We start from the raw sequence: 13,198 nt of genomic DNA, 5'->3' as shown, positions 1-13,198 counted from the left end.
CAGATCCCAAATGGAGTAGATTCACACTAAAGTGTTCCAGATGTAAACAGAAACCGTACACTGTCACGTGAGCTTTGTTTACTTCCGTCCGTACCTCAACTACACGTGTAGTGCAAGGTGAGTCCCCCTTTTTTCCAGAGATCCCTCTATTTCCGCGAAGTTTGAAAACGTTAGCTTTCTTGGGATATCTTTTCACAAAAAGAGGCTAGCTGATAGCATCGCCTCACTATTTGAAGGGAGTTTAAGGGAGTTGTGTGATAAATCAAGTTCCTCACTCAGAACGATGAAACCAAGTTGCCCCTTCTGTCACGTAAAGATAGTTAGCGACATTATCTGAATGTGTAATGACATTAAAGTGGTTTATGGTGAGGTACTAGCTCGATCGGGTGAGAATGGTATGACAAAAAATTCGGGAACATGTTGTTTGTTTGTTTTTTAGAGGACAAAGGCCATTTAAAATGGTTAACAGTTAACTACAAGTTACGTTGATGTGTATTAAAGAAAGTTAACTTAGCTACGGCTGCAACTAACGATGATTTTCATCATCGATAAATCTTTTATCATCAATAAATGTTTCATCGATGATACGGCTGATCTGTGATGATGACACATTTGCTACACTGCCTATCTCGTCACATTCACCTCTTCACTCTCTGCCTGAACCTGCCCGAGCCTGCTGTTGAATGCAGGGAGTGACATTTGGGTTGTTAGTGAAATGAAAGAGCACTGAGGGAGGAACAAATTGCAGTAGACACAAAACAGCAGTTTTTTTTAGTATGCATAAAGTTTTACAATCTTGTTCACTTTTATCCTGCAGAAGATATCTTAGCTAATAGTCACTGGTACAGTATAATCTCTGTGAATAGCGATGATAATGTAACACCACAACTGAAATACCATTTATTTATCAGCTAATCTCTATCTACATCTTCTTTGTTGCAACAGTGTGCTCTTCAGGCCATGGCTGCCACCCCCATTCAACCCTTCAGCACAGAGGAGACCCAGAGGATTCTGCAACACCTGCAGCAGCCGGCAGTCTTCATGAACATGACCAGGGGCTGGCCTGTTCTCCACTGGACTGCAGAGCACCTGTCTGCCTGCCTTGGTGACAAACTGATCCGGTTCAGACTCGGGAGAAAAGGAGACGTGAACAGTAAGCTGTACCTAAGATTGATCTCGACAGATCTGGGTCGAAATAATTCCTGTGTAATTAATCACCTGGATTGAACATGCGGAATAAAAGGACTTCTGTGTCCCAAAAAGATTCAGTTGAAATGAATTTCTTCAAAGCACACTCTTATAGGAAATGCAAGTCATTTCCATTCAACACTATCAGAATCATTTTTAATTTATCAAATTCAATATGGTAAATTAATAAGCTTTTTCTGTTTTTGTGTTCCTGATCACATCAATGCACTCTTACAGGAACGCCCTGAACACACTCACACAGTTACACACATTAACACCTGGAAGCTGCCCAGTACAACCACAGTCTGACCTGCTGGACACTGAGCAGCTCCACTGGAGCAGTTGGTGGTTAAGGGCCTTGCTCAAGGGCACAATAGTATTCATGAGGATTTGGATAAGATCCAAATACTCAGTTCTGTATTTTCACCCAATTTTCTGTGATCACATAATAATTGCCTGCAGTCTTGTGTAGTTTATGCTCTAAGTGATCATTTACAGGTTAGACTGTAGTTAGCAGGACCCGATGAAGAGGCTGTTTTAATGATCTGGTTTAAAATGTCACGTAAGCAAAACACAAAGCAATGAGGATTTTTGCCTATGAGCATCTGGTGTATTTTGTCGTCAGTGTGGCTCTAAAACAGCCACAATAATGACTCCTCCTGTGATAAATAACAGCGTGCAAGTCTTCTAATAAAAGCTAGCTAATTAGATTTCTAAATCATCTTTTTCAGCTGCAACAGCTGACAGGCTGACACGAGGGCATTACTCATTATAAGTGCCGTCACTCAGCTATCAACACACGTTGTTTACTAAAACAAAGGCAAAAGCGAATCACCACAGCTGTGATTTATTTTTCTCATAAAAGTGGGTGAAACAAAATTGCATGCCTGTGTGACGAAGCATAGTGCAGAGATTCTGGTACATGAATTGCATTTCTTTTAGCACAGATCAGTTCAATTGTTTTTTACGTTACGTACCATTATGATCAAGTGATGATTCGCTGTCTTGCTCATTTTCTTGCTATTTTCTCCCATTCTCATAGCACCTCTGTTCGAAACCCAGTGTTCCTATGTGGAGGCCAAACTGGTGCACTTTCTCAGCTGGACCCGGGGTCAGTCTGGGACAGATGTTGGGCCTTTTTCTGAATTCTCCTCCTCAGAGTATTGGGCTTATGCCGACTACAAATACATCGCCATCCTGTTTCAAGATCAGCCTTCCATGTTTGAGGTAATCTGGCCTCTGCTTACATACACACATGTTAACATTTTAATGTACACCTGTGGGACACTTTGGCCTTGGAGGTGCTACTCATAGTGTCTTTTGGTCTGTACTAGACTCAGTCTTAACACAATCTTGACAAATTACACATTGTTTGAAAGCTCTAAGTCTCCCGAGTCTACCTGTGAAAAACATTTTAGGATCCTCACATCACCGCAAGAGCTGTTGACACAGTATTGGTTCAGACTTGTGGCTATTGCTCAGAAGTGCTCACACAAACGGTGCTTCTACAGACCTTATATTCCCCTTTCTATGCCAAAAAAAAATAGGCAAGGCAAAAGAAACCCCAATATTTTTACCATGTTTGCCTTACAATACAGTACATCTTACAATTGAACCAGTCGTTAATGGTGTTTTAAGGGTCAGCAGCAAGCAATAATACAAGATGAAAGCTCATTAAACAAAAGTTTGGGCCTGTGGTGAAGAAAGTTTTGACAATTTAGGTCAGTCCCTGGCTGTATGAATGAATTAAAGTAGTGTATTTTTGATAACATGGAGGTTCTTAAATAGTCAAGATAAAATATATGACCAAAAACGTATGTGGACACATGAACTTTACACTCTTGATGTAACCTGGATGTGCTCCCATTCAGCCACAATGGGAAACTGGGCAGACGATTTCTTTATTAAACTTGCTTTGTGTATAAGGGCCTTGTGTTGACGTAGGAAAGATATGAATCACCATGAAAAAAGCAGAACAAAAAAGTATGTGGACACTGATGGCTGTACACATTGGCCATATGGTGTATATCCTATGGAAAATAATCTTCCCATCCCATTATTACATCTGGTAAGGAGGTTATGATTTCACCCACGTCTGTTTATTTGTCAGCAGGGTTATGCAAGAAGTACTGGACTGATTTGCACCTTACTTGGTGGAGGGATGGGGCATTGGCCAGGGAGGAACCCATTAATTTTGGGGCAGATCTGGATAATTTACTATGAATTTGAATTTTTCTCTCTGAAGTCTGGTGTATAATGTTTGACATTGGCCTTGGCGGAGGTCTGCGCTCTTTTAGTGTCCTTGTAGTTTTTCATTTCATTTTCTTTCAATTTTTAAAAACAGGTCAAAATTTCAAATTAGGACTGACTGCATCTAACAATGCAGTGAGACAGCACTGTTAAATGATAGATCAAAAGCAGAACAGCAAATCTGGTCCTGACGTTAAAATAGTTGAGAATACTAGACTTCAAGTGAGAGCATAATGTGCATTTACCAGTGACCACCCAGGATCAGATATGTTGCCAAACTAAAACAAATAAAGAGAATCCAGGGTCAACTTAAACGCGTGTTTTTATTAGTGTTTTCATTATATAAATATGTCCATGCATGTCAACAGCTTAATTGTTTGTGTTCTCAGAATGAACACACGTTCACATCCTGGTGGAGCTGGTCATGTATGACTTATATGAAAAGTATATAATCACATACAGTCTAAGCAAACAAGAAGAGAAGAAATGTTATGAATACCAAATTTTATTTGAGATGACAATAAACACAATTAGAAGTTTTTTTTTCTTAAGGCTTAATTTAAGAAATATTATTCACATACTATTACTGTCTAATCGGGTTGCAACAGCTTCAGCTTATCAACAAATTAAAAATTAAATGGGGGGAAAAAAAAAAACGAAAGAGCCAAAAGAGTCTTTTTTTCTTAGAATTTTCAATGTTTTGACATTTTCAATTAAAATGTTAAGCTTTTCCCTCTAACGACTTTATTATTAGCTGCTATTCTTGTCCTGTGGTAAGTAAAAGCATAAAAGTGCCATCCGTTCTCGAGCCGCTGCCACACGTTCGTTTCATTTTATCTCAGTGATAAATTTTTATTGGGCATGCACCTGCAATTATTACCTGCTGACATTCATGCTTTTGAGACAGGCAGACGTGGGCTATTTTTCAGGATAAATGATGCTGGGGAAAAGGCTGCCTGAAAGCTAGATTGACCAGTCTGTCATTTACAGCTGTCTGCATACATCGTAATGACTTGCATTATTGCTACACCTCTGTGCCCTGACAGGATATGATTGACAGGACATTTTTTCTTGAAAGATGACAAATATTGTCTTTGGATTCTCTACACAGAGACCTCTGTTGGTCACCTATAATAGGTGTAAGTAGCTGATGAGGTGGGGCTACATCTTTGAGCTTATAGCCGTGTTGTGACAGCTGTGAAAATGTGAGCCGTGTCTCCATGTCATGTTTTTTTATCACATCCAAAAAAAAAAATGAGACTTGTGATTTAAAAATCAATTGTTGTTATTATTATTTTCGATTGATAATTGTCATAATGTGGTGTGTGTAAGTGTGTATGCGTTTGTGTTGCAGGATGTAAAGTGGTCCGACTTTGGTTTTGAGGGACGTAATGGGAGAGAGAGCACCTTATGGATCGGCACAGAGGGGGCCAACACACCATGCCACCTGGACTCGTATGGCTGCAACCTGGTGCTGCAGGTCCAAGGACGGTAAGACGGATCATCAAGCTAAACCTAGATGCCAAATCCTTTGGTGCTATTTTCTACTTATCCCGCCACACAACATAATGGGCATGTGAGTGTCAGAACCAGAAGAAGATGGCCTGGTCTGATGAATCGCATTTTCTTTTACATCATGTGGATGGCCAGCTGTGTGTGCATTGTTTACCTGGGGAGGAGATGGCAGCAGGATGCACTATGGGGAGAAGGCCCTTAATGGCAACAGTATTTCCTGATGGCAGTGGCCTCTTTCAGCAGGATAATGTTCCCTGCCACACTGCAAAAATTGTTCAAGAATGGTGTAAGGAACATGACAAAGACTTCGACAAAGGCATCTTTTTTTTTTTTTTTTTACAATTTTTTATTTGTATAGCGCCAATTCACAACATTCGTTATCTAAAGGCACTTTTCAAATAGAGCAGGTCTAGACCTTCTCTTTATAATAATATTTACAGAAACCCAGCAATTCCCACCAAGAGCAAGCGCTAGGCAACAGTGGCAAGGAAAAAACTTCCATTTAAGAGGCAGAAACCTTGAGCAGAACCGGACTCAGGGTGGGCGGCCATCTGCCTCAGCCGGTTGGGTCGGAGAGGGAGAGGGACAGGGAGAGAGGGAGAGAGAGAGAGAGCATCTGTGGGATGTACCAGAAAAACAAGTTCAATCCATGGAGTCCACACATTGCAAAATCCTTGTACAGGACTTAAAGGGTCTGCTGCGAACATCTTGGTGCCTGATACCACAGGACACCTTCAGAGGTCTTGTGAGGTCCATGCTTCAACGGGTCAGAGCTGTTTTTTCTGTTTTTGTTTCGATGGCATGAGGGGACCTGCGCAATGTTAGGCTGTTGGCTTTAATGTCGTGGTCGATCGGCGTATACCCACTGAGAGGCGTAAAAGTAAAAACTGACATCGCCCTGTCATACCTGTGATAATGGGTCTCTGCATTTAATAGAGACTTGTCGTAACTGAGCTGAAAGAAGGTTCAGGATTCCATACAAGCGCGGCTGTGCCCCACCACGCTGATGGTGGTGTTTTTATGCCGGTTAACCACCTACCTCTTCCATAACATGAAAGGTGCAATGTAGTGTAACTGCTGACACCGAGCGCGATCTGTCCTCTGCCCCACTGAAAGAGAGTTAATTCGTCGCAGAGCTCACCAGCACAGTAGGGGAATGGAGATAGAGGGTGAGGCGCTATATGGGGCACTGTGAGTCAATAAACAAAAGAGGAAAGGTCTCTGAGTGTCTTATCTCACTCTGCTGGTCTTCCAGAGAGCAACAGTTTTATCTCGCTCCTTGTAATTGGGTCTCGGATTCTGTTATTTGGTATTGATCTCAAAAGGGAACGAAATTCAGCACAAGCAGTTCTTTGACACTGCTGATCCATGAAAATACAACAGCGCTGATTGATTCCATGACATTTGTGACAATGGTGGGTCAGATGCACAGGAAACAATAATGGCAGTGGCTGTGTTACACAACACCCAAACTATTCAGGGGGATGTCATTTGAGTTTCAGGTTAGAGACAACTGGATTCTTTTGCACTGATTAATTTTCATTGGCCCTGTCAGCTTTAATTATCCTCACAAAATGACATAATACCTTTTGGAATTGATAAAAAAAAAAATGCTGCTTGGATCTTTAAAACACTGTTCACTGTCACTGTAGTTTATACTAACAACATCTTCTTCCTGTCATCATGATTCCTATATTTTGTGTTGTATCTAAGTCCATCACAGTTGAAACTGTTTACATAATTTCTAGTATTTACTACGCTCTGTCAGAGTGCAATAAAAGAGTTGTTTACAGTTTTGGATAGCTGCAACTCTTGGCTTACAACAACCTACTCGGCCTGAATTTATGGCTGACTCGGTCACCACCAAACAGTTGAATGAATTTCTAACGACAGCCTTTGCCTGCTCATTAGTCATTAGCTCATTAGTGAAATCATATCTACCTGCGATGTTTCCTCTTTGCAGGAAACGCTGGCACCTCTTTCCTCCAGAGGACACGTCTAAACTCTACCCAACCCGAATCCCCTATGAGGAGTCCAGTGTCTTCAGTCAGGTGGATGTGCTCCATCCAGACCCGAGGAGGTTCCCTGACTTCCAGAGAGCCAGGGTCCACACCGTCACTCTGCAGCCAGGCCAGGTCAGAATTCTGGACATGGTAGTGTCATCCGCTGCCAGAAAATGGACACACGCAGAAAAAAAACATGGAAAATATAAAATCAGCTTCTCTCAAGATGTTACATTTCATTTCATGACCAAATAAGGGCGGTTTCATTCAAGTAAAATTTCGAGATTTACTCTTGTCTTATTGAAGACATTGTTTATACATTCACATTCCCATCATTTTTTATTTTTTTTATTTTTATTTTTTTTTACTAAATTATATAAGAAGACCAGAGGTGAAATAATAAGCCCATTAACAGGGAAATAATTGAAAGCTATTTTTATAATTAGTGAATGTTTAAGTCATTTTTTTAAGCAAAAATGCCAAATGTTAGAATTTCCTGTTTTTCTTTGTATTATATGATAGAGTATCACACGGATATAAAATATTAGCTATCAGGTAGATACTATTTTCTGGCATTTTGTAAACTGAACAATTAATTGAGTGAGTGAGAAAATAAATGCAGCACTAAAGAATTGTAAAAAAACAAAAAAAAACATAAGAAATAGTCACATTTGTAAACAGCTTTATGCCCAGCTGAAATAATAAAATAATAAAGCTATAGTTTGTTCTCAGTCAATCTTGGTTAAACATTTTGTAGCTGTGTTAAACTGTGAACCCTGTGTCATGTATAATACCAGTATGGTTATGCCATGTTTTCATTTTTGTATCAAACATTGAACAAAATTACATTAAGCACCTCTTTTGTAATGAGGAAAACCACCCATCAGTGATTTACTGAGGTTTGATGTTATGCAATACTGTAGCTCTACATTTATGTGATGAACTGCTTGTGACACAGAAGCAATAACCATAAAATATGGCTTTATGAGTCCTTAAGCTCTGAACATGTAAAAGTAGACTCAACGGTGAGATTTATTTGTCGTGGTGTCCTCCATAAAAGCGTGAAGCAAGGCAACGGTCGTGACTTGTGTTCCAATTAAATCCTAGCCTGCTCAGTTATAGGGTTTCACCTTCAGCAGAATGGAGTTTTTATATTAAAGGAAGGGGAAGGTTAAGCTACATTAAAGTCGGCTGCGTCATCACTCTTGATGACTTGTCCTGGAGAGAAGTTACAGGATCACGTCTAAGCCAGTAAATCAACTGACAAATCAGTCAGGTTCCCTTCCTCTGCTCCGCTTTAGACGTGGGTGAGTTCATGGTGCCCCTAATTTTCAGAGACCTGAATCGCTGCCGGAGTATTCCTGGGTGTATTTGGTCTACTTTGCCTTGTTTCAGATTCCAGCTGCATTGTTTTTCAAAATGGTGTCAAAGCAATTAGCCATCTGTCTGTTTTCACTATCTGCTTGTGCTGGAGCTCCTGCAGTATACCAAATACCCTCCCATCAGCTGCACCAAAACCTGGCTATCGAGTAACTCTGGTGGCTGATTGCAGAGTGATGTGTAGGTTACCGTTGATGACATAACAAGCTGGTTTTGCTTGTTTTGTTTAATGAGAAGTCTGCGTAAAATACCCTAACTCTGTTTATTACCACCTTTCCTCTTTTCACTGGGTAGTTTTTTGGTGTAAACTAAGTCCTGGCTGGTCTAAGTTGATCCCATGATCAAAAGACTTTTATCCATGGATGTTCTTTCTTAACCTCTGGGCTCAGCCTTTTAACTGTATAGGGTTCAAAGGTTATAGTTATAGGATTCCATCTAATCATAAGGAAGGAAGGAAAGAGGGAAGGAAGTTTGGTTTCCTGACTTTCAGAGCTATAGACGCTACCTCACATTCTTTATTTAGCTAATGGAGCAGGCACAGATGTCATCCCATGACTTTAATCTGGTCCGTTAGTCATACATTAACAAGTCATAATATATGGGAGGCAGGTTGTGACCCCTGTCTTGGTTTAAGGCCGGCCTTTGGCATCAGATGTTTGATTCTTCTGGGGCCTCCAAATCAATGATGTTGAACTCCAGCTGATGGTGTGGCCGGACCCAGCATTTACAAACAGTTGAAAGCTACAAGTGCACTTTTGTGCTTAGATTTTTGTCACCATAAAAGTACTTCAGCTGTTGACACAGACTGGATAGTTATGGTATCTACAGCAATCTCCTGCAAGATGGCTCCACCTCTGCAAATCAAATCAAAGGAGAGCTCATCCCTCTTGTCTTGTCAGACCACAGGCCACGAATGAATCAGGACTGCTGAGGAGGCAGGGAATCAATAAGGCTTGCCCGTTTTAATAGAGTCACTTTGGTGAACTGCTGACAGTGTTTGAGGAAAGAGGTGTTTGCTGCCATCTAGTGGATGACCAGTACAGTCATGTATTCTCTTAACATTTATCATAGTGGCCTGAAGACAAAAAAAAAAAAAAAAAAGGAGGGGGAGTGGGTGACGTCTTGATACTCCTAATCCATTTAAGCTTCTAATAATGTTTTATCTTCTCTGCTCAGGTACTTTATGTTCCCAGACACTGGTGGCACTATGTGGAGTCAGTGGATCCCGTCACCGTCAGCGTCAACTCCTGGGTCGAGTTGGTAAGGAACCCAATTTTGTCTCTTCCCTCCTCCTGAGCTATTCAGCTGAAAACCTCAAACAATGAAAAGACGTTCCGTGACTTTTGTGTCTCAAATAAATTTGAGGCACGTTGGCTTCCCCTCCTCTTTGCCCCCGAGGAGCCCCTGCTCCCGGATGAAGGCCCCTCTCAGCTTTGAGTAATGAACAGGTCTGGCAGTAAAAGATTCCCTGTCATTATGATGAGTGTATGTGGACAGCAAGGAGTGTGTGCCGCATGAAAAAAAAAGCTCCCTGCTGCCAGACAAATGTTTATTCAAGCAGCGGGTCCCTCTCCAGCTTTTCCCTGCAAGGTCACAGACACAACAAACTGTGCCTGCAGCGTCTCTGTGATTCTGTGTAATTATCTTGATATGCGGCACTCGTACTTGTTTCTGCTTGGCTCTCTGCTCCTGCACAGGGAGCGGACGATGTGGCGAGAGTTAGCGAAGCTGTGACCAAGGCTGTTGTCTGCGCTATTAAAAGTGCTCCGAGTGACGACAACGCTGACGACTGGCTCAATCCCACTGAGGTAGCAAATTAATACTTCCTCCAATTAATAGCTCCCCAATTACTGCCTCTCACTTGTGTTGGTGTCACTAAGAAGAGAAAACTAATGCAGTCTTCAGCTTCTGTAAAAGATTTGCAGGTTCTTCGGTTTCAAAAACACCATGTCTGTGTCTAACATTGTCCTCTGCTTGCAGCTCACTGTGCAGGGAATTCTGTATGGAGTCAGAGATCAGAAAAACTAATCTGGTCATCGCTCATGTCAATCCTTTCATCCGTAGCGGTCTGAATTAGGCCTCAGAATAGATTCAGTATCATCAACTAAACTTTCAGTTGAATCGTATCATCATGATATGGGCAAACTGTTTTCCTCATAATAATAATAATAATAATAATATTATAATACTCATGTTTTTTCACAAATTTGGTCCAATTCTTTTCATCAGGTGAAAGAGGCCTTTCATTTTGCATCACTGCTGTAAAATACAGTATAACTGACGATGAGATTCTGTGACAGAGTACTACCCACTGTACCTCCCACACCTTCTTCTCTTCCTGTGTATCAGTCGGCACAGCCGAGGCAGCTTCTGCCACTCAGAGCGGGTTTATTTATCCCACCTACAGGAGGTCACTTACTGTGTAGTCACAGTATGTGCTGCTGTATAAGAACCACAGATGTTAAGGAGAGACTAAAGCTCCAGGGATGCTTCCTGTAACTGCAAAGAGAGGAAGAGTGGGACTGAACTTTAAACGCTCTTTACTTTCTCGCTTTCTTTTACAAGCTGTTTTCTGCCAGAGGTAGATAGCCAACATATGCTGTGCCATACTGGGGCTTTAAATCAGGCGGGAGAATATTGAATGTTATTTAAAGTTATAGAGTTCAGAAAGTTTAGAAAATGTATAAAAACTTACTAGATAAAGACTTAAAAATAATAAATAATAAAGACATTAAAGATATTAATAAAAGCTACACAGGGTTCCCCAAAAAATGTAGTAGCTAGCTGCTGCTGCAAGATAAAATTTTCTGGCGATAAACCAGTTACTAAATGAGCTGTAAAGCCCATGTGTGTAGAATACTGATGTGATTTTGGCATCTTTCTCCTTCTTTCAAATTATTCTGATGGCAAATGTTTACTTGTAGAAAAATGAGAGAACCGGTGCAGCGTATGTGTTACTTTGACCCCATTCATTTCATTGAATCTGTGGCACGTATTATTGTCTGCAGCAGTGTCTCTTTTTGAAAACACCGCTTGGGTTCACTGAAGTCATTCATTTCCACATCCTATTAGTTTTTAATGTGATTCTCTGAAATGATCCACACATGGGGTGATTCTTTTGCTTTCTTTTTTATATTTTGGGAAAACAAACACATCGCAGCCCTTTTTTTTTTGGGGCCGAGCACTCACCTCTGCGTGGAAGAAGTACACTTGTTTCCTCTCACTATCCTACAGGCTTTAAATATGTCTCTGTGATAGAGCGACTAGAAATGTTAACATTTTTATGAAAGGCCTGATGTTAGATTCAAACCTCAAAATCAAACTATGCCTCGTCGTTTGACATTTGGATGTAATAGCAGCCTAACACACGCAGGTGAGAGGTGGTTACTTAGCTGGCAGCTCATACTTGTGATCTCTCGGTCCCAGTTTGTCTGTGCTCTGTTTCTACAGGAAGGAGTAGCATCCCATAATGAGAACATGCAGTACGTGAACCTGGCAGTAAGGGCTTGCGCGCAAAGACAGAAGGCCCTCTGCCACGGCAAACTGACCCGGGACCCAAGAGACACCCGTCCAGCTAAACGGGACTCCAGCGGACAAATTAGAAAGAAGAGAGATTCGACGGGGGATTGTGTGCCCTTCAGCGTTCCCTTTGGGCCACATCTCATCTCTGTGCGCTGTCAGCAAGAGGACTCACCAGAAGCGAGGGAGGTGACCCCTAAAGATCTGCGGTTCAAATCTTCCAGGAACGGAGCGTGCGCATCTCAAGAAGACTGCACTGTCAGCTCGGAGGCAGCAGGGAGATCTGAGGCCGCACCTGCTGTCAGACTCCAGCAGGAGAGACGTGAACGTAGCCCCGACTTGACCCAGTGTAGAGCACGTGATTGTGCAGATGAGACGCCAGAGAACTCTTCAGAGGATTGTGAGGTATCCAGACATGCAATAATAACCACTAATGACCTGTTAGACTGCCTGGTGCATCCTGATATCATCGCCCGTGTCACAGAGCTTCTACTGGAAAGACACGCAGGGAGCCACAGGACCACTGCACCATCCCAGCTTTAACATTCACCTGCCATACACAATATACAAGTCTCACTGGAGTTTACGGTGATTTAGAGCCTTGAAAAGACCTAAAGATCTTTCGCCGCAGACATCCATCCTCCAAGCTTCCTGTAATGCTTTGGTGTCAGTAAGAAGTGAGGGAGGAAAGATGAAGATTAACACGGAGTTTCACCCGACTCTTCTTTCTCTTCTCATCTGTCAAGGTCGTCCTGAGATAAACCCCCGGATGCGAGATGTCACGGTCAAAACTAATTGCAATGCGATGAGTGACGCCATCGAGTGGCTCTAAACATTTCCTCGTTTTGTTGTCCTGCACATGCTAATACTGTTTGGTTCTTCCAGAGCAAGAAAAATGACCACTTAAATCAATTCAGTATGCTAATAAGCCAAACAATGCAAGATGATATTCCAGGGATGTGAACATTTGTTTCCTGTAAAATGTTTCTCTTGTCATTTAGATGAGAGATGTCATTGAACAGCCACAGAGCGCTGATCGTAATGGTTTGATGATTAATGAGAGCTATGTGAGGAGCGCTGAATGAAACGGGTCAGTTTGAATACAGTCTGCCGCCACAGGTCACACATCTCAGAATAGGCAAAGGAGGGGTGTGCATCTACAAATATAATAAATGTCATCTTTTATTTGCTAAATGTCACTTCCTGTCCTTTGTTTTCCTCTAACACGAATTGTGTTTTACACACCCAACCACAGATAATCACAGATTTTAAAATTTCAGTGTAATATAGTGCGATGGAAAATTGTTCTAGTTAAGAAGAATGAAAAAAAGGATGATTTCAAA

General features: G+C 41.5%; 1 protein-coding gene across 1 annotated transcript; it reads left to right on the top strand.

Moving 5' to 3' along the window:
* Positions 1-11: 11 nt before the first annotated feature.
* Positions 12-13,033, top strand: hspbap1 (HSPB1 associated protein 1). Its single transcript, XM_022741105.1, has 8 exons — positions 12-117; positions 946-1,153; positions 2,231-2,415; positions 4,793-4,929; positions 6,917-7,088; positions 9,513-9,596; positions 10,034-10,144; positions 11,787-13,033. Exons 2-8 carry the CDS (start codon positions 961-963, stop codon positions 12,396-12,398), a joined length of 1,494 nt encoding a protein of 497 aa, XP_022596826.1. The 5' UTR covers positions 12-117; positions 946-960; the 3' UTR covers positions 12,399-13,033.
* Positions 13,034-13,198: the final 165 nt, after the last annotated feature.

Source organism: Seriola dumerili, unplaced genomic scaffold (assembly GCF_002260705.1).
Source record: "Seriola dumerili isolate Sdu_G_001 unplaced genomic scaffold, Sdu_1.0 BDQW01000052.1, whole genome shotgun sequence".
In the NCBI taxonomy this organism is placed as follows: Eukaryota; Metazoa; Chordata; class Actinopteri; order Carangiformes; family Carangidae; genus Seriola; species Seriola dumerili.
Note: the sequence above shows the minus strand (reverse complement) of the source record. Positions and strands in the feature narration are given on the sequence as shown.